This window comes from Nerophis lumbriciformis, linkage group LG33 (genome assembly GCF_033978685.3).
Source record: "Nerophis lumbriciformis linkage group LG33, RoL_Nlum_v2.1, whole genome shotgun sequence".
NCBI classification, from domain to species: Eukaryota; Metazoa; Chordata; class Actinopteri; order Syngnathiformes; family Syngnathidae; genus Nerophis; species Nerophis lumbriciformis.
The window spans coordinates 21,919,855-21,945,677 of record NC_084580.2 but is presented as its reverse complement, the minus strand read 5'-3'; the positions used below and the strand labels follow the sequence as shown (position 1 = coordinate 21,945,677).

At 39.6% G+C, this 25,823-nt stretch overlaps 6 protein-coding genes across 13 annotated transcripts in view; 3 read left to right on the top strand and 3 right to left on the bottom strand.

The window, feature by feature from the left end:
- Positions 1-5,027, bottom strand: part of LOC133575686 (uncharacterized) — a 208,620-nt gene extending 203,593 nt beyond the window's left edge. For 2 of the 3 annotated variants that reach the window (XM_072912151.1, XM_061928488.1), the window contains exon 1: positions 4,571-4,984. In XM_072912151.1, coding sequence (XP_072768252.1) covers positions 4,571-4,694 — 124 coding nt within the window. In that variant the 5' untranslated portion in view covers positions 4,695-4,984. Of the gene's footprint in view, positions 1-4,570 lie in introns of all 3 variants that reach the window. The other variant, XM_072912152.1, reaches the window with a different exon arrangement.
- LOC133575760 (uncharacterized) overlaps positions 1-25,823 on the bottom strand; it is a 551,361-nt gene that overhangs the window by 114,797 nt on the left and 410,741 nt on the right. The window lies entirely within an intron of this gene.
- LOC133575681 (uncharacterized) overlaps positions 1-25,823 on the top strand; it is a 515,078-nt gene that overhangs the window by 229,202 nt on the left and 260,053 nt on the right. The window lies entirely within an intron of this gene.
- LOC133575689 (uncharacterized) overlaps positions 1-25,823 on the top strand; it is a 302,477-nt gene that overhangs the window by 139,953 nt on the left and 136,701 nt on the right. The window lies entirely within an intron of this gene.
- Positions 1-25,823, top strand: part of LOC133575750 (uncharacterized) — a 197,249-nt gene that overhangs the window by 95,628 nt on the left and 75,798 nt on the right. The gene's annotated exons all lie outside the window — the stretch shown is intronic.
- LOC133575729 (uncharacterized) lies at positions 15,051-19,624 on the bottom strand. The gene is made up of 2 exons (XM_061928533.1): positions 19,158-19,624; positions 15,051-16,981 (listed from the first exon to the last, which is right to left on the bottom strand). Exons 1-2 carry the CDS (start codon positions 19,342-19,344, stop codon positions 15,747-15,749), a joined length of 1,422 nt encoding a protein of 473 aa, XP_061784517.1. The 5' UTR covers positions 19,345-19,624; the 3' UTR covers positions 15,051-15,746.

Sequence of the window (25,823 nt, the reverse complement as noted above, 5' to 3'; positions counted from 1 at the left end):
TTTGTAAAATATGCATTTTCTTACATTTACGGGTTTTGTCGGGACTCCTGATGACGTTTTGAGACATCTCCTACAACTACAGCACCAGAATTGTGCTGCTAAAGGAAGTCCGTTTTTTTGAATTTTTTGTATGGGTCCCCCCTTACGACATTTTAGCAAAAATGTTTTTTCGTAAAATATGCATTTTATTACATTTTCTTACATTTGCGGATTTTGTCGGGACTCCTGAAGACGTTTTGAGACATCTCCTACAACTACAGCACCAGAATTGTGCTGCTGAAGCAAGTACGTTTTTTTGAATTTTTTAACAACATTTTAGCAAAATTTTTTTTTTTCGTTAAATATGCATTTTCTTCCATTTTCGGGTTTTATCGGGACTCTTGATGATGTTTTGAGACATCTCCTACAACTACAGCACCAGAATCGTGCTGCTGAAGCAAGTCCGTTGTAACCTGTATGTTACTCTAATAAAGCACTGTACAAGTACTAAGTAAAATAGTGAATGATATGTCTGGGCTAGACCAGAAGAAACTAAACTCAGCTCTAGGAATGGAGAGTAATAAAGACTGAACACAGGATTTATGTTTAAGTGGTACCAAATTATATTAAAGAATAATAGGAAAAATAACAAACAACATTAAACATGTAAATTCAAATGGCCATTCACATATACCGTATTTTCCGCACTATTAGCCGCACCTAAAAACCACAAATTTACTCAAAAGCTGACAGTGCGGCTTATAACCCGGTGCGCTTTATATATGGATTAATATTAAGATTCATTTTCATAAAGTTTCGGTCTCGCAACTACGGTAAACAGCCGCCATCTTTTTTCCCCGTAGAAGAGGAAGTGCTTCTTCTTCTACGCAAGCAACCGCCAAGGTAAGCACCCGCCCCCATAGAACAGGAAGCGCTTCTTCTTCTACTGTAAGCAACCACCCGCCCGCGTAGAAGAAGAAGAAGAAGCGCGCGGATATTACGTTTAATTTCCTTTGTGTGTTTACATCTGTAAAGACCACAAAATGGCTCCTACTAAGCGACAGGTTTCCGGTTCATGAAAAGACGCAATCTCTCCATCCGCACACGGACTACTATTTCACAGCAACTGCCTAAAGACTTTCAAGAAAAGCTGGCTACTTTCCGTGCATATTGTAAAAACAAGATAGCTGAAAAAAAGATCCGGCCAGAGAACATTATCAACATGGACGAGGTTCCACTGACTTTTGATATTCCTGTGAACCGCACTGTGGATACAACGGGAGCACGTACGGTGAATATTCGCACCACAGGGAATGAGAAGTCATCCTTCACTGTGGTTCTAGCTTGCCATGCTAATGGCCAGAAACTTCCACCCATGGTGATATTCAAAAGGAAGACCTTGCCAAAAGAGACCTTTCCAGCCGGCGTCATCATAAAAGCTAACTCGAAGGGATGGATGGATGAAGAAAAGATGAGCGAGTGGTTAAGGTAAGTTTACGCAAAGAGGCCGGGTGGCTTTTTTCACGCAGCTCCGTCCATGTTGATATACGACTCCATGCGCGCCCACATCACGCTGGTTTTTAATATATTATTAAAGTTTGACTGACCTATCTGACTGTTTTTTTGACATTCCTTTAGCGCAGTTAGATGCGGCTTACAACACGGGGCGGCTTATAGGTGGACAAAGTTTTGAAATATGCCGTTCATTGAAGGCGCGGCTTATAACCCAGGGCGGCTTATGGTGCGGAAAATACGGTAAGCACTCTTCATTCACTAGCAGGTGACTTTTCAAATGATGCTACATATTAGCAGTAATGCTACTTCTTATAGCAACGCTTTTGCCCCACACTTGACAAATTACGGTTGTCTGTTCGACATATTCCCACTTGAAGCCAAACCACCGCCAGACGATGGACCCCCTGCTGTTTTTTGGGGGAATTAATTCTTCCTTCATTTGTTACCAGATTCGCACCTTCTTTCGCTCGTATTACCGCTAGCATCACAGCTAACGTTACCCATGATGCTACCTCTCTGCTCCGAGAGGACGTATACGTATGCGGTGACAGTATGTGACGTGTGTAGAAGGTGCGCTTGCTGTCTGTGAGAAGGAGACACAGGAAAGAGCGAGGAGAGCCTGTAGTGTAATGCCAGCAGCTAAAAGCAACTGCGTGAGAAAGCATACTCGAATATCACGATATAGTCATTTTCTATATCGCACAGAGACAAACCCGCGATATATCGCGCATATCGATATATCGCCCAGCCCTAATTAAAAGCTCATATTATGACGTATTTTCACCTAGCTTCATGTATATAGAGGGCTTCAGATTTTTGGCTCAAGTATCCCACAATGCATTGGCAGACCACAACATCTTCCCCGACTTCGCGAAAAACTTCATTTTTAATGTGGCCCATTTTACAACTTAAAGGACTTTCAAAATTATAAGTCTGGAAAGCGATGACCGCATTGTTTGCGGATGAGTTCATGACGTTTATCTCTATAAAGACAGTGGACATGGTGTCGTCAAGCCAGCCTAGAGTAATGACAGAAGTGAGTACTACTTTTATCAATACAACTACTATCAAAGTTCTTCAAGCACATCAAGTTATTGCAAAATGGGGATGTTATTTATTTTAATTTCACTGGTTGAATGATCAACGACAGTGGGCGTCATACAAACGAAGCCTTCTAATATGACCAACGGCAATGCATTCTGGGAAATGCAGAACAATCCGAACCCCTTTATAGGTGAGTTGCAATCACATCCGGGCACGTCTGGGTTTCAGGCGATGGTCTAAGTTCCATTAAAAGCCTACTGAAATGCGATTTTCTTATTGAAACGGGGATAGCAGGTCCATTCTATGTGTCATACTTGATCATTTCGCGATATTGCCATATTTTTGATGAAAGGATTTAGTCGAGAACATCGACGATAAAGTTCACAACTTTTGGTCGCTGATAAAAAAAACCTTGCCTGTGCCGGAAGTAGCAGACGAGTAGCGTGACGTCACAGGTTGTGGAGCTCCTCACATCCGCACATTGTTTACAATCATGGCCACCAGCAGCGAGAGCGATTCGGACCGAGAAAGCCACGATTTTCCCATTAATTTGAGCGAGGATGAAAGATTTGTGGATGAGGAAAGTGAGAGTGAAGGACTAGAGGGCAGTGGGAGCCATTCAGATAGGGAAGATGCTGTGAGAGGCGGGTGGGACCTGATATTCAGCTGGGAATGACTAAAACAGTAAATAAACACAAGACATATATATACTCTATTAGCCACAACACAACCAGGCTTATATTTAATATGCCACAAATTAATCCCGCATAACAAACACCTCCCCCCTCCCGTCCATATAACCCGCCAATACAACTCAAACACCTGCACAACACACTCAATCCCACAGCCCAAAGTACCGTTCACCTCCCCAAAGTTCATACAGCACATATATTTCCCCAAAGTCCCCAAAGTTACGTACGTCACATGCACATAGCGGCACGTAAATAATGTAAATAATTTGTAAATAATGTAAATAATTCAATGTATACACCCTGATGATTATCTTGTGTGATGACTGTATTATGATGATAGTATATATCTGTATCATGAATCAATTTAAGTGGATCCCGACTTAAACAAGTTGAAAAACTTATTGGGGTGTTACCATTTAGTGGTCAATTGTACGGAATATGTACTTCACTGTGCAACCTACTAATAAAAATCTCAATCAATAAAAAACGCATGTACGGGCAAGCGATCAAATGTTTGGAAGCGTACTCACGGTACCGCGTCTGCGCATCCAACTCAAAGTCCTCCTGTTAAGAGTCTCTGTTGTCCCAGTTCTCCACAGGCCAATGGTAAAGCTTGACTGTCATCTTCCGGGAATGTAAACAATAAAACACCGGCCGTGTTTGTGTTGCTAAAGTCGGCCGCAATACACCGCTTCCCACCTACAGCTTTCTTCTTTGCTGTCTCCATTGTTCATTGAACAAATTGCAAAAGATTCACCAACACAGATGTCCAGAATACTGTGGAATTTTGCGATGGAAACAGACGACTTAATAGCTGGCCACCATGCTGTCCCAAAATCTGTGACGCCACGCGCTGACGTCATCATACCGAGACGTTTTCAGCAGGATATTTTGCGTGAAATTTAAAATTGCACTTTAGTAAGCTAACCCGGCCGTATTGGCATGTGTTGCAATGTTAAGATTTCATCATTGATATATAAACTATCAGACTGCGTGGTCGGTAGTAGTGGCTTTCAGTAGGCCTTTAAATAATCTTAATATTGCCCTGAAGCCATGATTATGTTCGGAATTTCGATTTTTTTTTTTGTCTAATTGACTATATGTATAAAGTGATGGGACTAAAATTTAAGTTTAACAATTTATTTTACAGATGGACTGGGATATGTAACTCATTTTTACAGGCAGTTACATTCGACGGTTGCGAGACCACGTTGCAAACACCAGACGGAATGCATCATCCTCACAAGACAACCCAACTTCTTATACGCAATATATTTACGAATAGTGTTAATAATGAAATATAAAGTTAGTAAAGATGTGAGAGTAAGAAGTCAACAAACCTGTTCTGTGTAACACAACTTGATGTTTCTTGAAAACAGCGTCCAGTAGTTGATGTTGTCGCTCCTTCTCCTCTTTTGTTGGACAAAGTTCCTCCTCATACTTTGCTATCGTTCTTTCGCACATTTTCCCACAATCACAACACTTTACACTCACATTTGATCTCCACTTAGCGATGTGTTGATAACGTCCGCGTCTCTTTGTTAGCAGCTAACAAGCTAAGCTAACTAGCAAGCTAAGCTAAGCTAGCACAAGAAGAGTCAAAGCTCACTCAGACTATCCAGATAACAATTAATAACAAAGTTTAAACGATGTTTAAAGTTGAAACGATATATATGTGTATATGTACGCAAAGATAAAAACAAATACAGAGAAGGATAATGCTTACGTTTAGGCCTTCTCCGTCAAACGCCATCTTGCTTTTCCAACCGATCGGTTCACGCATGCGCGAAGTCTACGTCTTCTTCTTTCAGTTTTCTGGCGAGTTGCAGCCGCAACTTAAAAGGTGCATACCGCCACCTACTGTACCGGAGTATGTAGAATGGCCTCGTTATGTATTATCTTCTACACCAGGGGTGTCAAACTCAAATACAGAGTGGGCTAAAATTTAAAATTGCACAAAGCTGCGGGCCAAGGTTGAACAAATTAACATTTTAATAGGGACCCAAACAAGTTTTGCATTAAATATTGAACAAGCAAGGCTTATATAACTTTATCGTGACATGCAAAATCGAGTTTCAAATAATAATAATAATAATTAAATAATATCAATGGCATATCAAATACAATTGAAACAAAAATGGAATGCCTCTTTTCTATTTGCAGCCTTCTGAGGTAAATATCAACATTAACTTTTTCCACAGGCTAATAAATTAGAAAATAAAATAACAATGAATAAACCAACCATTCAGGACTTTAAACGGCTCAGTTTGCAACACACAGATCTAATCTGATGTGCCCAAGCCAGATACCTGCCATCTTTTCTTGGATGCTAGTTCATTAATGTCGGGGCTGAGGCAACCTTCATTATCCAACAAAGGTGTTCATCGGTCATTATATCTCGTAGTCCGCCAGGACCACAGTCTTGGGGGCGTGCCTTAAAGCTACTGCCTTGCCCTTTAACGTCGACTACGAGCTGTCGTCACATCTGTTGTTCATCCATTCTAACAACGTGCCGGCCCGATCACAAAATATGTGCGGCGTCTGTATGCACAAACATGTGAATGCAAGGCATACTTAATCAACAGCGATACAGGTTACACTGAGGGTGCCCGTATAAACAACTTTTATACTGTTAGAAATACACGCCACACTGTGAACCCACACTAAACAAGAATGACAAACACATTTTGGGAGAACATCCGCACCGTAACACAACATAAACACAACAGAACAAATACCCAGAACCCTCTGCAGCACTAACTCTTCCGGGACGCTACAATATACACCCCCCGCACGCACACACCTTGTAATGTCGCCGGAAGAGTTAGTGCTGCAAAGGGTTCTGGGTATTTGTTCTGTTGTGTTTATTTGACACCCATGTTCTATACCTTAATACAGGGGTAGGGAACCTATGGCTCTAGAGCCAAATGTGGCTCTTTTGATGACTGCAACTGGCTCTCAGATAAATCCTAGCTGACATTGTTTAAGACGATAAGTAATGAATAATTGCGCTGGTCATCACAGTGTTAAAAATAACCTAGTATCAACCAGACTACAAAGCCATCAGAAAAACCTTGCAGCATTAATGGTAGGGAGTATTTTATTTATTATTGGCTACCTTCAATATAACAATGTTATTAAAAAGAAAAAAAGACTTATTATACTCTAAAAATGTTGGTCTTACTTAAAGGCCTACTGAAATGCGATTTTCATATTTAAACAGGGATATCAGGTCCATTCTATGTGTCATACTTGATCATTTTGCGATATTGCCATATTTTTGCTGAAAGGATTTAGTAGAGAACATCGACGATAAAGTTCGCAACTTTTGGTCACTGATAAAAAAAGCCTTGCCTGTACCGGAAGTAGCAGACGAGTAGCGTGACGTCACAGGTTGTGGAGCTCCTCACATCTGCACATTGTTTACAATCATGGCCACCAGCAGCGAGAGCGATTCGGACCGAGAAAGCCACGATTTCCCCATTAATTTGAGCGAGGATGAAAGATTTGTGGATGAGGAAAGTGAGAGTGAAGGACTAGAGGGCAGTGGGAGCGATTCAGATAGGGAAGATGCTGTGAGAGGCGGGTGGGACCTGATATTCAGCTGGGAATGACTAAAACAGTAAATAAACACAAGACATATATCTACTCTATTAGCCACAACACAACCAGGCTTATATTTAATATGCCACAAATTAATCCCGCAAAACAAACACCTCCATATAACCCGCCAATACAACTCAAACACCTGCACAACACACTCAATCCCACAGCCCAAAGTACCGTTCACCTCCCCAAAGTTCATACAGCACATATATTTCCCCAAAGTCCCCAAAGTTACGTACGTGACATGCACATAGCGGCACGCACGTACGGGCAAGCGATCAAATGTTTGGAAGCCGCAGCTGCATGCGTACTCACGGTACCGCGTCTGCGCATCCAACTCAAAAGTCCTCCTGGTAAGAGTCTCTGTTGTCCCGGTTCTCCACAGGCCAATGGTAAAGCTTGACTGTCATCTTTCAGGAATGTAAACAATGAAACACCGGCTGTGTTTGTGTTGCTGCAGTCGGCCGCAATACACCGCTTCCCACCTACAGCTTTCTTCTTTGCTGTCTCCATTGTTCATTGAACAAATTGCAAAAGATTCACCAACACAGATGTCCAGAATACTGTGGAAATTTGCAATGAAAACAGACGACTTAATAGCTGGCCACCATGCTGTCCCAAAATGTCCTCTACAATCCGTGACGTCACGCGCTGACGTCATCATACCGAGACGTTTTCAGCAGGATATTTTGCGCGAAATTTAAAATTGCACTTTAGTAAGCTAACCCGGCCGTATTGGCATGTGTTGCAATGTTAAGATTTCATCATTGATATATAAACTATTAGACTGCGTGGTCGGTAGTAGTGGCTTTCAGTAGGCCTTTAAAAATGCACGCATTTAGTTGTATTCAGAGTTAAAGAATATTATATGGCTCTCACGGAAATACATTTTAAAATATTTGGCTTTTATGGCCCTCTCAGCCAAAAAGGTTCCCAACCCCTCCCTTATTATTAAAGGGGAACATCATCACCAGACCTATGTAAGCGTCAATATATACCTTGATGTTGCAGAAAAAAGACCATATATTTTTTTAACCGATTTCCGAACTCTAAATGGGTGAATTTTGGCAAATTAAACGCCTTTCTATTATTCGCTCTCGGAGCGATGACGTCACAAGGTGACGTCGCATCGGGAAGCAATCCGCCATTCTCTCAAACACATTACAAACACCGGGTCAAAACAGCTCTGTTATTTTCAGTTTTTTCGACTGTTTTCCGTACCTTGGAGACATCATGCCTCGTCGGTGTGTTGTCGGAGGGTGTAACAACACGAACAGGGACGGATTCAAGTTGCACCAGTGGCCCAAAGATGACAAAGTGGCAAGAAATTGGACGTTTGTTCCGCACACTTTACCGACGAAAGCTATGCTACGACAGAGATGGCAAGAATGTGTGGATATCCTGCGACACTCAAAGCAGATGCATTTCCAACAAAAAAGTCAAAGAAATCTGCTGCCAGACCCCCAGGAAAAGATAGCGGATGAGGGTATGTCTACAGAATATATTAATTGATGAAAATTGGGCCGTCTGCACTCTCAAAGTGCATGTTGTTGCCAAATGTATTTCATATGCTGTAAACCTAGTTCATAGTTGTTAGTTTCCTTTAATGCCAAACAAACACATACCAATCGTTGGTTAGAAGGCGATCGCCCAATTCGTCCTCGCTTTCTCCCGTGTCGCTGGCCGTCGTGTCGTTTTCCTCGGTTTCGCTTGCATACGGTTCAAACCGATCTGGCTCACTAGCTTCAGTTTCTTCTTCAATTTCGTTTTCGCTACCTGCCTCCACACTACAACCATCCGTTTCAATACATGCGTAATCTGTTGAATCGCTTAAGCCGCTGAAATCCGAGTCTGAATCCGAGCTAATGTCGCTATAGCTTGCTGTTCTATGCGCCATGTTTGTTTGTGTTGGCATCACTATGTGACGTCACAGGAAAATGGACGGGTGTATATAACGATGGTTAAAATCAGGCACTTTGAAACTTTTTTTAGGGATATTGCGTGATGGGTAAAATTTTGAAAAAAACTTCGAAAAATAAAATAAGCCACATGGAACTGATTTTTACTGGTTTCAACCCTTCTGAAATTGTGATAATGTTCCCGTTTAACTATTAAATGAACCAAAAACATGACTTATTTTATCTTTGTGAAAATATTAGACACAATGTGTTGTCAAGTAGGGGTGTGGGAAAAAAATCGATTCGAATTCGAATCGCGATTCTCACGTTGTGCGATTCAGAATCGATTCTCATTTTTAAAAAATCGATTTTTTAAAATTTATTTATTTTTATTTTTTATTTAATCAATCTACTAAAACAATACACAGCAATACCATAACAATGCAATCCAATTCCAAAACCAAACCCGACCCAGCAACACTCAGAACTGCAATAAACAGAGCAATTGAGAGGAGACACAAACACGACACAGAACAAACCAAAAGTAGTGAAACAAAACAACAACAGTATCAATATTAGTTACAATTTCAACATAGCAGTGATTAAAAATCCCTCATTGACATTATCATTAGACATCTATAAAAAAAGATAAAATGAACAATAGTGTCACAGTGGCTTACACTTGCATCACATATCATAAGCTTGACAACACACTGTGTCCAATATTTTCACAAAGACAAAATAAGTCATATTTTTGATTCATTTTGTCAGAGTTTGTTGGTAACGAACCCCAAGATGCAGAGATGACGGCAGGCATTTAGCGAGAAAACATGATTTAATACTACAGCAAAAAAACAAACAAAAGGGAACAAACAAAAGGCGCGCACAAGGCGGAGAACAATCTTGGCCATGAACTAAAATAGCACCGAGGCTAACTGTGGACAAGAAACAAAAACACTTACTGTGACACGAAGGAACTCGGACAAGAGCGGAGTGAAACAAAAGTAGACAGAGCTACAACGACAAGTATTAAGACAGGTAGTAATGACAATGACAATAATCCAGCAGTGACTGGAGGGTAGGGCAGGTATAAATAGCAGCTGGCTGATTGACACCAGGTGTGGCCAGGTGCCAATCAGCCACAGCTGAGGGGACACAGCACTCAGGGAGACAAACAGGAAACAGAACCAAAACAAGAGCGCTGACAGGAAATACTACACACACACAGAGGAAAAACTAAAACACAACCAAACTGTCAGGGGCAAGCCTGACACATTTAATAGTTAAGACAAATTGACATTATTGCAATCAGTTGATAAAACATTGTCCTTTACAATTATAAAAGCTTTTTAGAAAAATCTACTACTCTGCTTGCATGTCAGCAGACTTGGGTAGATCCTGCTGAAATCTTATGTGTTGAATGAATAGAGAATCCTTTTGAATCGGGAAAATATCGTTTTTGAATCAAGAATCGTGTTGAATCGAAAAAAAATCGATTTTGAATCGAATCGTGACCCCAAGAATCGATATTGAATCTAATCATGGGATGCCCAGAGATTCACAGAACACATTTGTTTTTCTCCTAAATAAACATAATCAACAGTCAGCCAACAGTGGAGTCAATGGGGGTTGCTCTACTCCGTATATACAAACCCCGTTTCCATATGAGTTGGGAAATTGTGTTAGATGTAAATATAAACGGAACACAATGATTTGCAAATCATTTTCAACCCATATTCAGTTGAATATGCTACAAAGACAACATATTTGATGTTCAAACTCATAAACATTTTTTTTTTTTTGCAAATAATCATTAACTTTAGAATTTGATGCCAGCAATACGTGACAAAGAAGTTGGGAAAGGTGGCAATAAATACTGATAAAGTTGAGGAATGCTCATCAAACACTTATTTGGAACATCCCACAGGTGAACAGGCTAATTGGGAACAGGTGGGTGCCATGATTGGGTATAAAAGTAGATTCCATGAAATGCTCAGTCATTCACAAACAAGGATGGGGCGAGGGTCACCACTTTGTCAACAAATGCGTGAGCAAATTGCTGAACAGTTTAAGAACAACATTTCTCAACCAGCTATTGCAAGGAATTTAGGGATTTCACCATCTACGGTCCATAATATCATCAAAGGGTTCAGAGAATCTGGAGAAATCACTGCACGTAAGCAGCTAAGCCCGTGACCTTCGATCCCTCAGGCTGTACTGCATCAACAAGCGACATCAGTGTGTAAAGGATATCACCACATGGGCTCAGGAACACTTCAGAAACCCACTGTCAGTAATTACAGTTGGTCGCTACATCTTTAAGTGCAAGTTAAAACTCTCCTATGCAAGGCGAAAACCGTTTATCAACAACACCCGGAAACGCCGTCGGCTTCGCTGGGCCTGAGCTCATCTAAGATGGACTGATACAAAGTGGAAAAGTGTTCTGTGGTCTGAGGAGTCCACATTTCAAATTGTTTTTGGAAACTGTGGACGTCGTGTCCTCCGGACCAAAGAGGAAAGGAACCATCCGGATTGTTATAGGCGCAAAGTTGAAAAGCCAGCATGTGTGATGGTATGGGGGTGTATTAGTGCCCAAGACATGGGTAACTTACACACCTGTGAAGGCGCCATTAATGCTGAAAGGTACATACAGGTTTTGGAGCAACATATGTTGCCATCCAAGCAACGTTACCATGGACGCCCCTGCTTTTTTCAGCAAGACAATGCTACATCAACGTGGCTTCATAGTAAAAGAGTGCGGGTACTAGACTGGCCTGCCTGTAGTCCAGACCTGTCTCCCGTTGAAAATGTGTGGCGCATTATGAAGCCTAAAATAGCACAACGGAGACCCCCGGACTGTTGAACAACTTAAGCTGTACATCAAGCAAGAATGGGAAAGAATTCCACCTGAGAAGCTTAAAAAATGTGTCTCCTCAGTTCCCAAACGTTTACTGAGTGTTGTTAAAAGGAAAGGCCATGTAACACAGTGGTGAACATGCCCTTTCCCAACTACTTTGGCAATTAGACCAATTAGAAAAATAGACTTGTATTTTGTTGTTTAAACATCTCAAATAATCAGACCATTGTTCATGGAAAAACAGACATTTTATTGTACAAGGTCACATGCAAAGGATACATCGCTGGTTTCAAATTGCTAGTACAAACAAAAATGTCTATCGTACAAAAGGTGTGCATAATTATATTGTATAGTGTATAAGTATAAGTTGTAGGACCATAACATCATCATCACTTCTTAAATATTAGCAGAAGTACAGACTGATGTGTTAGTACACAACAAAAAATATTGATAAGAATGAATAATAAATATTAACTGTTGTGTGGATGTTGTTTTCCAGGATGTGTAACTAAGAAACATATTTACATGTTTGCTATTGAAGTAATTGAAAAGTAACTAAAAGTGATTTGGGGTTTGTTTTATTGTGTTGGAATCAAAACCAAAACAAGTATAATAATGAAACTTTCAGGACATGTCAGAAATGGGATAAGGAACAAGTGATCAAATTTTGGTGTTGATCCTGATCATCATTTGGACTCAGCCTTCTTTTGAAGGATTCTTAAAGGGGAACATTATCACCAGACCTATGTAAGCGTCAATATATACCTTGATGTTGCAGAAAAAAAGACCATATATTTTTTCAACCCATTTCCGAACTCTAAATGGGTGAATTTTGGCGAATTAAACGCCTTTCTATTAACGTGACATCACATCGGGAAGCAATCCGCCATTTTCTCACTTTCGTCGGAGGGTGTAACAACACGAACAGGGACGGATTCAAGTGGCCCAAAGATGCGAAAGTGGCAAGAAATTGGACGAAATGTGTTCAAAATACGAGGGTGTGGGGAAAGCCGACGAAAATGGTCAGTCGTTTGTTCCGCACACTTTACCGACGAAAGCTATGCTACGACAGAGATGGCAAGAATGTGTGGATATCCTGCGACACTCAAAGCAGATGCATTTCCAACGATAAAGTCAAAGAAATCTGCCGCCAGACCCCCATTGAATCTGCCGGAGTGTGTGAGCAATTCAGGGACAAAGGACCTCGGTAGCACGGCAAGCAATGGCGGCAGTTTGTTCCCGCAGACGAGCGAGCTAAACCCCCTATCGACCCTAGCTTCCCTGGCCTGCTGACATCAACTCCAAAACTGGACAGATCAGCTTTCAGGAAAAGAGAGCGGATGAGGGTATGTCTACAGAATATATTAATTGATGAAAACTTTATTCATTACTCGCGGTTTTACGTAAATTATTACACATAAACTGTGTTTACCAATAATTTAGATTAAAAACATTTATTTTTTTCAATCATTCGAGTACATTCGGGTAGTCTTGTGTAATGCGGTATTTTGTGTCTATTTAGGTATGGTTAACCTGAGTGCTGAAATCGTGGAAAAATATATCTTCTTAGCGCGCCTGAAATGGGCTGTCTGCACTCTCAAAGTGCATGTTGTTGCCAAATGCATACCTGCCAACTTTTGAAATCAGAAAAACCTAGTAGCCAGGGTCCGGTAGGTCCAGGACAAAGTCCTGGTGGGGTAAATGATTATTAGCATTCAGACAGGTTAAAATGTTGCTAAAACCATCACTTTTCTATCAGTCACAGTGACTTTTCAAAACAAAAATATTACAGCAAAAATCATATGGGTTGATTGACATGTTTATTCTGTAAGCTAACTTCAATAGTTTGAAATTATTTTGACAGTTAATGCCAGTTATCCTGTCAACCTTTCACAAGACTTCAATTTGTTAATTGAAAGTATAAACAGTATAAACAATTTTTACAGTAAACAAATGGTAAAACAGTACTAAACAATTCCATTAAAAAAAAAATTGGTGTCATTATTAACTTTCTGTCCAAGCTTGTATAATCTACTGCCTTGTTCAATTGTAAAAAATATTCTGTGCCTAAAATTCACATTTCTATCACAATTATCATACTGTAAACATGGTAAGCTAACTTCATTAAAATTAATAGTCCTGTCAATAGCATGGAATTACAATTCAAATGTATTTTTTTTGTAAGCCTTTCAAAAGAATTCAAAATATGAAAAATTCATGAAAATTAATTTAAGCCATCAGACACTTGAAAAGTGGCACATCACATCTCTAATGTAATCATTTTAACTTTTCAACAGAAACAGCACTGCAAAAATATTAAGGACATACTTCTGTATTTTGGTAGTTATGCTGTCAACATTTAACAAGATTTCTTCAACTTGGACTTGAAAGCATAAATAGTATAAACACTTTTAACAGTATAACAGTACTAAACAATTCCAATAGATAACATTGGTGTCATTACCTTTTTGTTTGCTCAATTATTGCCTCCGTAAATAAAACGTCGGCATTTATCACATCCAAAGAATCTGTTTGGGCGACGAAAAACGTTGAAAGTTTTCCACTTGTATCGCTAGCAACGGCATTAGACTTGTGTTTTTTTGTCCCAACGTGGTCTTTTACATCGCTAATTCCTCCGTGTCCGATCGAAAAATCTTGTCTGCACAAGGTGCAATTCGCGTAGTTTTCACCCTTTTTGGAACGGATAATTATTCCCGGATAGGCTTTTGAATATTCTTCACGGAATGACTGCAGTTTTCTTTTCGGTTTAAGACTCTTTTGCGATTTTTCTCCGGCTGATTCCATGATCGTTCGCTCGTTTGGAAACAATGGCAACTGGTGCCTCGTGCTTGGCAGCGGTGCTATAAATAGCCTCGCGCATGGCATTCGGAATGGCTCGATAGGAAGTTACGGGAAGCAGTGTCGATTGTCATTGTTGTTACGCGATTTCGTGAATAAAACTTTTTTAAATTTTTTTTTTTTAATTAGTGAAAAACCGTATTTTTTATCACTGCAACCGTAAGGTTGATGAAAACCGTACTAATTATGGGAAAACAGGAGTAGTTGGCAGGTATGCAAATGTATTTCATATGCTGTAAACCTAGTTCATATTTGTTAGTTTCCTTTAATGCCAAACAAACACATACCAATCGTTGGTTGGAAGGCGATCGCCGAATTCGTCCTCGCTTTCTCCCGTGTCGTTTTCGCTTGCATACGGTTCAAACCGATATGGCTCAATAGCTTCAGTTTCTTCTTCAATTTCGTTTTCGCTACCTGCCTCCACACTACAACCATCCGTTTCAATACATGCGTAATCTGTTGAATCGCTTAAGCCGCTGAAATCCGAGTCTGAATCCGAGCTAATGTCGCTATAGCTTAATGTTCTATCCGCCATGTTTGTTTGTGTTGGCATCACTATGTGACGTCACAGGAAAATGGACGTGTGTATATAACGCTGGTTAAAATCAGGTACTTTGAAGCTTTTTTTTAGGGATATTGCGTGATGGGTAAAATTTTGAAAAAATCTTTGAAAAATAAAATAAGCCACTGGGAACTGATTTTTAATGGTTTTAACCCTTCTGAAATTGTGATAATGTTTCCCTTTAACTACTGGGAGATTTGGCCTGGTGGAGGTCTGCGGAGCACTTTTCTACTTTACTGCTGCTGCTCTCACCAGCACACTTGTGTTTGTTAAGTTGGTACTGTCGGAGGCAGATATTTCCATATATCTGAATTTAAGTGTTACTTCTTTTTATTTCATAATCATATTACAAAACAGCTTTTGTTTTTCTTCCAAATGTGGTCTTTTGGTTGTCTGCAAAACTGTGTGCTTAACCTTGAATGAGGAATGTTAGAGAGAGATAATGGACATTTGTTTTGGCTAGAGACACAGGACTGCCAGGGACTTAAGAGGGGAGAGGGTGTAGCGGGGGGGGGGGGAGACCATCTTAGCGGGGCGAGCCGAATGTTCTATGCTGTCTCTGTGAATGTATATCTGCAAAGCTTTGCAAATATATAACAAAATACCTATTCTGTCTCTGGTGGTTTGTCGTAAAGAGCTTGGGAGGGACTTGTGACTTGAATTCCCTGGGAGGAACAACTGGTCCAAAACGCAACAGTACTCATGAGAGAATCTTTCTTCACACACACTGCAACTCAACACTTTTCCCCGCCAGCGTGTATTCTCATGTGTCTTTTCAAATCTCGACTTTGTGCAAAACTTGAAGTACACACAGAACAGGAAAAAGGTTTTTCTCCAGTGTGTTTTCTGGTGTGATCTTTCAAACTGACCTTCCTTGTAAAAGATAAGCCACAGATTGAACAAGAAAAGGGTTTTTCTCCAGTGTGTGTTCTCATGTGGGTTTTCAAATGTTCACTTCGGACAAAAGTTGAATTACACACGGAACACTTGAAAAGGTTTTCCCCAGTGTGTCTTTTCAGGTGTTTTTTCAAGTCTTGACTTCGTGCATACCTTGCATCACAGGCAGAACACGAAAAAGGTTTTTCTCCGTCGTGTGTTCTTCTGTGATCTTTCAAACTGACCTTCCTTGTGAAAGATAAGCCACAGATAGAACAAGAAAAAGGTTTTTCTCCAGTGTGTGTTCTTGTGTGCTCAATCATACTTTGCTTCCTTGTGAAAGATAAGCCACAGATTGAACAACAAAAAGGTTTCTCTCCGGTGTGTGTTCTCATGTGTCTTTTCAAGTTGTCCTTGTGTACAAAACCTGTTCCACACACTGAACAGGAAAAAGGTTTAACTCCAGTGTGTCTTCTCATGTGTTTTTTCAAACTTTCACTCTGTGTGAAAAATACACCACACACTGAACAAGAAAAAAGTTTCTCTCGAGTGTGTATTTTAGTGTGTGTTACCAGGTCTGCTTTCCTACAGAATATTTTGTTACACACTGAGCACATACATGGTCTCTCTCCAGTGCGATTTTTCATGTGTCTATTAAGAGTCTTTTTGAGGCCAAAATCTTTGTTGCAGTGAGAACATTTGAAGCGAGCGTTGTCAGTGTGACATGTTGCATCATCTTTAGAGTCTTCAAGAGAGTGTGACGTTGTGTCCTCACTATCTGATAGTGGAGCTAAGAGCTTGTCTGCTTGTGATCCTCCACAGTGGTCTCCATCAGCTTCTGTTGTCATGTGTTGTGTTGAGCTGCTGCTCTTCTCCTCACTTTCACCTTTGACCTCATCATCTTCACTCTTCACAGGGACACCAGTCACTGGGAACTCCACCAGTCCTTCAATATGATCTCCCTCCTGACTGATGCTGTGTTCCGCTGCTTCTTCTTTAATGTGATGGAGCTGTGCTACCTCTTCTTCCTTTTTAATGTGGAGGGGCTGTGGTTCTTCCTCCTGCTCACGTAGATTATGTTCTTCATCAAGGTCTGCGAGACACGAGAAGACAAACACATGCTTTAGAAACATCTCGCTTCGTTCATATATATATATATATATATATATATATATATATATATATATATATATATATATATATATATATATATATATATATATATACTGTATATATATATATACAGTGTTTCCCACAGGACAGGCATCTATTTGTGGTGGTGTGGTTGGGGGGTGGGGGGTGGCGGCGCCAGCGGCGATGACCAAGAAGAACGCGGAGTTGGAATATAATTACAACATTTTATGTACATATTTATATACAGATTTGAACAATTAGTGATTCACTGAAATATATTTATTAATTGTGGTTCTTACAAAAAATATATCTTATAAAATATAAAAGCTAAAATGTCTCTTAAATCTCTGCCCCTTTAATTAGTGAATACTAAATAATTTAACTTTAGCCTACTACTACAACCATATTATTTACCAGCAACATGAAATGAAACAGAGGCAGAGGTGTCCTGCCACAGTCAGTCAACCTCCTCCTCCTCCTCCTCCTGCTGCTGAACAGGTCGCACCTGTGGTCCGGACTGTAAGCCTACCTCCTCTCCAAGTCGAGTCCTTTTCGGCCGTTGAAAATATTTTTCTATACTCATCTGTGTGAAGGAGTGAACATCCAACATTAGAATGTATTACTAACGAGCAGAACCGCTCTATGTACAGTGCCGTCTAACCTTAAGCGGCAGCAGCTCAACCCATGCAGGGTTCAACGTTAAGGTTTTTTTCTACTTGCCCGACTTCTCAAATCTACTTGCCCCAATATTTTTACTTGTCCTGCCTAGGTTTTTTTTCTGGCTGTGTAGTGCTCATGGCTTATATCTTACTAAAATTCTTCCCGTTGACTATTTACAACACTACACAGTATTTATTATTATTATTATTATTATTATCTATAATGACATTTAAATGGCATTGCATACATGTAAAATTAAATGCTATTTCACATTATTTGACCAGTAGCAGTTACACCCATCTGAACAGGTCAGCCACCTGTTTAAAGCCCGATCACAGTTGAAATCTTGAAATGAAGGGCCTTTAATGGCCAAAACATTAACCTGGACAACATTTTAACAGCTGCTTGGCTCAGATTTTATTCTTTTCATTGCATTCACATGCTGCAGTGGACAGTGGACAATTTAGCTTCAGTCCATGTGTGTTTATTGACAACAGGGTTATAACCTGGACACGTGAGCTCGTCGGTATTGTAGCACATGACTTTTACTACGTTCGTCTGTCCCGGCCCACGAGTCAAACAGCGGCGGTGTTAATGAAGCAGCGGATTAACGTTAAATATATGACGAGCCGCGAGCGATGCAGCTATAACATATCTACCTAGAACCTGTATTACCCTCGTATTTTGATCCCGTTTCGTCCGTCCGTCCCGCTTCTTCTTCTGGCCCACCAGGTGAATTAAGTGCTATTGGCGGAGTTACCGCCACCTACTGCACCGGAGTTGTAACTACAAGCAACATTCACAGACAGTCCCATTGCTTTTATGAGCGGTCGAGCGAGTCAAAAGCCGAAAAATCCATTTGTGGCGGACGTAATTCTTTCGTGGCGGGCCGCCACAAATAAATGAATGTGTGGGAAACACTGATATTGCTGGGTGCGTGATGGGTGTGTGATGGGTAAAAAAATATAATAAGCCACTGGGAACTGATTTTTAATGGTTTTAACCATTCTGAAATTGTGATAATGTTCCCCTTTAAAATATTTGGCTTTCATGGCTCTCTCAGCCAAAAAGGTTCCCGACCCCTGGTTTAAACATTAGACACCTTTTTACCTGCACGCTGCATTCCGCTGTTTCCGACATCTACAAAGCAATTAGCTACCAGCTGCCACCTACTGACATGGAACGGTATTACATGGTTACTCTGCCGAGCTCCAGACAGCACCAACACTCAACAACAACACATCATTTGCAGACTATAATTACTGGTTTGCAAAAAATATTTTTAACCCAAATAGGTGAAATTAGATCATCTCCCGCGGCACAGTGGTTGAAAAACACTGTTTAAACCACTAATAGAAACAAGCTAGTCATTTGTTTGCGACCATTGTGATTATATTATATATTCCAAATGTCATTTTCTTGTTATGAATCAAATACAGACTTAGTAAAGATGTGAGAGTAAGAAGTAAACAAACCTGTTCCGTGTAACACAACTTGATGTTTCTTGAAAACAGCGTCCAGTAGTCGATTGTGCGCCTCTTTTGTTCTAGAAAGTTCCGCCTCGTATTCCGCTATCGTTCTTTCGAACACTACAAATATTTCTTCAACGGCAGCAGTTAGTCGCTGATCCACCAACGCTCTCAACATGTGTAATGTAGACATTTTCACACAATCCCAACACTTTACTCTCACACTTGATCTCTACTTAGCGATGTGTTGATAACTTCTGTTAGCAGCTAACAAGCTAAGCTAACTAGCAAGCTATGCTAACTAACAAGCTAAGCTCGCACGAGAAACTGCAAAGTGCTTCTCGTGCACCGAGACGATGTTATCCTTAAGTGAAGAATCCAATATGAATTTTATACGACATACATATCTAAAAATTGGAGAAAAAAATGATAACACTGACTTGTCTGCGTCATGCACACTTCCTTCTATGTCAATGTGCTTTCACGACAGTTCGCACACTTGACGTTACACGACAGCACTTAGCTTTTGCTCTCGCGAGATGTGTCGCGATTTTCAAGCCGTTTGCTTGAATTGAAAATGTCAAGACAAATACTCATTATACAACATATTTGGATTTAAAATTAAAATGCAGGTTTTCATACCAAAATAAACACTTAGTGTGGGAGAGTGTGCAATATCATTAAAACTTGCTGTCTGTTTGCATAATAAAACGGAAGGGTATATAATAATAACGAATATATTTAATAGCAAACTATGCAATAATAATATTACGTCATGTATTACAATAAACTGAAAAAAGATATATGTATATTTTATATATATCTATATACATATATATATATATATATATATATATATATATATATATATATATATATATATATATATATATATATATATATATATATATAGGCCCGGCCCTAACCAATCTGGCGCCCTAGGCAAGATTTTAGGTGGCGCCCCCCCACATCGGCAGTGAAGTGTATATACTCACAAGAAACCGAATAGCTTTATCTTTGACCTTTTTTTTTTTACTTACAACTATACCTAATATATAAAGGGGTGGACAGGTGACTATTACCTGCAGGGCAAACATTAGCTAACCAGAAGGCAATAACAATGTAAACAAAAAACACCTGCTTAAAAGATCTAATACCTGAGGAATGTAAGGTGGGAGTACTGTAATTACCTAACGTTACATTATTATTTTCCATAACAATTTAGCCCCCTCCACAATATTAACCCGACGTTAAAACAGAACTAGCTATTTATTGATTAGCAATTGCCGAATCATGTAACATTAGCTTAATGCTAACAAGCCAGGTTACTATCACATTCTGTAACAGACAAATAATTTCATGTAGGCTAACGCTACCTACCTGCTACCTCTGTCTTTTTCTCGTTTCTACTCCTCTTCTTTTCTCTTTTTTCTTCCTTGGGCACCTGACAGTTTTGGCCGTTTTGACATCTTGTGTTGATTTTTTGATGTGGTGACGTCCAAAAAGAGTCATGATACGGGAACGGAGGGGGCGCACCGTGCGCGGGAGGGGGGGGCGTAATGTTGTAACAAATAATATTTCTATTAAATAGGCTTTACTTTGCATTTTAATTAACGTGGGATTATTTTTTGTATTTAGAAATAATAGTACCAACTTTTTTTTTTCTTTTTTTTTTTTTCTCCAACATTTGTGGCACTGGCGTGGCGCACCCTGATGGACGGCGCCCTTAGCATTTGCCTATATGGCCTATGCCACGGGCCGGCCCTGTGTATATATATATATATATATATATATATATATATATATATATATATATATATATATATATATATATATATATATATATATATACACATGTGTATATTTTTATATATAAAAAAAAAATAAAAAAAATAAAAAATAAAAATAATAATATATATATATATATATATATATATATATATATATATATATATATATATATATATATATATATATATATATATATATATATATATATATCAGTGACGTGCGGTGAGGTTGATGACTGGTGAGGCACTGACTTCATCACAGTCAGATTTACAAACATATGAACCCTAAAGAGTATCTTATTCACCATTTGATTGGCAGCAGTTAACGGGTTATGTTTAAAAGCTCATACCAGCATTCTTCCCTGCTTGGCACTCAGCATCAAGGCTTGGAATTGGGGGTTAAATCACCAACAATTATTCCCGGGCGCGGCGCCGCTGCTGCCCACTGCTGCCCACTGCTCCCCTCACCTCCCAGGGGGTGAGCAAGGGGATGGGTCAAATGCAGAGGACAAATTTCACCACACCTAGTGTGTGTGACAATCATTGGTACTTTAACTGATTGGTGTTGTTAGGCCTATTTTAGGGGGGCTCAAGCCCCCCTAAAATATTCTTAAGCCCCCCTAAATAATTTGGTGTTTTTTTTTTTTTTTTTTACAAATAAATGCCGACATATTCATTATAAAGTGGCCCAAATATGAGTTTAAATAAATAATCATATAGCCTGTAATTATTCACTCAGTTTCCCCTCACTTCGTAGCGTAAGGTAGAGAGCCCCTTTCGTGCATCGGTATCCAATCCATTCCACTTGTTCATATAGAAAATGCCCACATCACTCAAATTCCAGCCCGCATTTTCTCTGCGACCTTGCTTGCGGTCCTGCAAGTGTACGAAGCACATTATCTTCCTTTACAATGAGTGAAGCTGCACAAAACCTTGTGTGTGCAATTGTAAATAATTTATTATTTAAGTTTTGTGTTTCTTGTAGAATCTATATAAAGTAATATGCATAAGCCTATTGTTAAAATAATGAAAAAAACATCATTAAATATATTTGTTTTATTGTATTGTTACATTAATAGCTGTTTTATTATTATAGGATGGCTTGTTAAACATTTAATAGGATTTTCAGAGGGAAGAAAAACCAAGACATTTAATATAAAATGTAAAATGAATAAATACATAAAAAGAAAAAGAAAATATCTGGTTAAAAGCCATCGTCCCGGGGAGCATTTCATTTCGTCCCGTGCATTTAAAAAAAATAATAATAATAACAATGAATAATTTCTAAATCTTTGTTAGCCGTTTGTGAAGTGCGTAACATTCGCTCGCATCCTGTGCATTTCCTGGGGGCAAAGCCCCCCCTGTCCTTAAAAGCTAGTGACGCCCCTGCTTTAACTTAACTTTAACTTTACACATACAAACTGTAGCACACAAAAAAGCACATTTAATTAAAAAAAAGGTTGTTATGGTCTTACCTTTACTTATAAGTGCGGGAACAGTGGTGTTCGTGTTGGAGGAGTTGTGAATGAATGAAATATGAAATCCGTGCTGCAGTCTGCAGGTGTACCTAATGTTGTGTCCCTGCAGTCGTTCACGGCTCCTCCGGCGCGAGCATTGTTGTTTTTGCACTTTTTGGCTTCTTGTTAAGTGACTTTCTTTGGGTGGATTCGGTCTTGCACGTGGAGGGTTTGGGTGCGGGCTTTGGTTGGTGTGGCGCTCCCGTCGGGGGGGTGCATTCTGCGGCGGGGGTGCATTAACCGGCACCAGGAGGCGGGATTACTGCGAGTCTCAGCCAGTGCGTCTTTGCAGCAGTTTTATGATTGCTCAGCACAAGAAATACTTTACACACATACAGTTGTTGACAAAATACACTGTACATTATATACCTCAGCTAACTAAACTATGGAAATGTATAATATAATTCATATAGCAATACGGTCTCACTGCACAGCAGGCCAGCAGTTAGCCGAGTCATTGCACAATCCATGTTGAGGCACTGAGTGACGTGCCTCAACTGGCTGCTGATCACCGCACCGTCTCTTCTCAGTATTTGAACGGCAAATGTGAAAATTCAGCGATTTTGAATAAAAATAGTCGAAAACTGGTGAAGTTAAATGGAAAATAACTTTATAGTATAATCACTGGATACATATAACAATTTAATATATTTTTTTTCTTTTTACATTTTTTTTCTTTCCATGATGGCAGGTGAGGCCTGACCGGGTACTCCAGCTTCCTCCCACCTTGTTGAGCCTTTCCGACTGTAGAAGCAGTGTTAATGTCCCAGCATAGATCTTCTGTTATGTTCACCCCTAAGAATTTGAAATGCTTGACCCTTTCTACGAGATTGTTATTAATTAAAAGTGGAGGGTGTTTGTTCTGCCCTTTCCTGTGGAAGTCTACAATTAGTTCTTTGGTTTTGTTAGTGTTAAGAACCAAGTTATTGTTAGCACACCATGAAGCCAGCATTGTATGCTGTCTCATCATTATTACTGATGAGCCCAAGCACCGTGGTGTCGTCGGCATATTTGACAATGAGATTGGATGTTGAAGAGGCTATGCAGTCATGTGTGAAGAGGGCATACTTGCCAACCCTCCAGAATTTTCCGGGAGACTCCCGAAATTCAGCGCCTCTCCCGAAAACCTCCCGGGACAAATATTCTCCCGAAACTCTCCCGATTTTCAGCCGGAGCTGGAGGCCACGCCCCCTCCAGCTCCATGCGGACCTGAGTGAGGACAGCCTTTTTTCACAACGGGAGGACAACAGGGTGACAACAACTAAATCATCCAGATTAGAGATGAATTGTATTATTATGTTTATCTTACCTAAAAATAAATATATTTATTAATACAAAAAAATAAAAAATAAATACATTTTTACTATATTTTGCTAAAAACATCAAAATTAATTGTATTTTCATTTGTATTTTTTCTGACTCCTTATTACATCCAGCCATAGAATTAGACATTAAAATAAACATATTTGAAATGATTAATTTTAAATGATCATAATAATTCATTTAAAATGACCATATTTAATTATTAAAATAATTGCTTGTTTATCAACAACTTTAGCATTTTATTCATTACATTTTGAAGCTCTCAGAAGCCAAGTTATGTTATATTCCTTAATATTTATCTACGCAAGTTTGAAGTATCAATTATCTAAACATAGCTTTGTTTGCATATTTTCAGGATATATATATATATATATATGCATGAAATATTTGATAAAAAAATTGTTAGTACAAACAAAAATGTCTATCTTACAAAAGGTGTGCATAATTATATTGTATAGTGCAGTGTTTTTCAACCTTTTTGGAGCCAAGGCACATTTTTAGTGATTCCCAGAGCCCAAAAAAAGTCTGCGGGCTATAGAGCGTTTTCTATTCGGGCTCCAGTACTATGGAATGCCCTCCCGGTAACAATTAGAGATGCTACCTCAGTAGAAGCATTTAAGTCCCATCTTAAAACTCATTTGTATACTCTAGCCTTTAAATAGCCCCCGTTAGACCAGTTGATCTGCCGTTTCTTTTCTTTTCTCCTCTGCTCCCCTTTTCCTTGAGGGGGGGGGGGCACAGGTCCGGTGGCCATGGTTGAAGTGCTGGCTGTCCAGAGTCGGGACCCGGGTGGACCGCTCGCCTGTGCATCGGCTGGGAACATCTCTGCGCTGCTGACCCGTCTCCGCTCGGGATGGTGTCCTGCTGGCCCCACTATGGACTGGACTCTTACTATTATGTTGGATCCACTATGGACTGGACTCTCACAATATTATGTCAGACCCACTCGACATCCATTGCTTTCGGTCTCCCCTAGAGGAGGGGGGGGGGGGGGGGGGGGGGGTGTTACCCACATATGCGGTCCTCTCCAAGGTTTCTCATAGTCATTCACATCGACGTCCCACTGGGGTGAGTTTTTCCTTGCCCGTATGTGGGCTTTGTACCGAGGATGTCGTTGTGGCTTGTGCAGCCCTTTGAGACACTTGTGATTTAGGGCTATATAAATAAAGATTGATTGATTGAGATTGATTTTGCGTTGAAAAAATCCGGAGGCACACCATCAGCAGAAATCATTAAAAATTAAACTCAGTTGACAGTAAAAAGTCGTTGCCGCAATTGTTGGATATGACTTTAAAGCATAACCAAGCATGCATCACTATAGCTCTTGTCTCAAAGTACACTGCAAAATCTGAAATCTAAGTAAGATGAAATATCTCAAATAAGGGTGATATTTGCTTATTTTCTGTCTGATAAGATCATTCTTCTCACTAAGCAGATGTTATGTTAGAGTGTTTTACTTGTTTTAAGGGTTTAGGTCCGAAATGATCTCAGTAAGATATTACAGCTTGTAGCTGAGATGTTATGACCTATTGAGTAAAACATGCTTGAAACTAGAATATCAAGTGTTGCAAAGCTGTGTCATCAACACTCACAAGTATAAAACTACTTTTTTAAAGTAACAATTTCTTATTTCAAGCATGAAAAAAAAAGTCATGACTTTGACACAATTGTGTCTCATAATTAAAACAGATGACAGCCAAATGGACTTTGCTGTTTTATTTTCAATGAAACAATAGAAAATATGTACTCATATAGTAGTACACTTGTTATTAGTGATAATATACTTATTTTAAGGTATTTTTGGGTTCATTGAGGTTAGCTAATTTTAATTCGTTTGGAAAGTCTTGACAAGCCGAATTTTCTTGTTCTATTGGCAGATCATTTTGATTAGTTCAAATAAAATACCCCTAATTTTTGTGGGTTTTTTTCTTGTTTTTGAACACTGACTTTTTGCAGTGTAGGTGTACTGTCACCACCTGTCACATCATGCCCTGACTTATTTGGACTTTTTTGCTGTTTTTCCTGTGTGTAGTGTTTTAGTT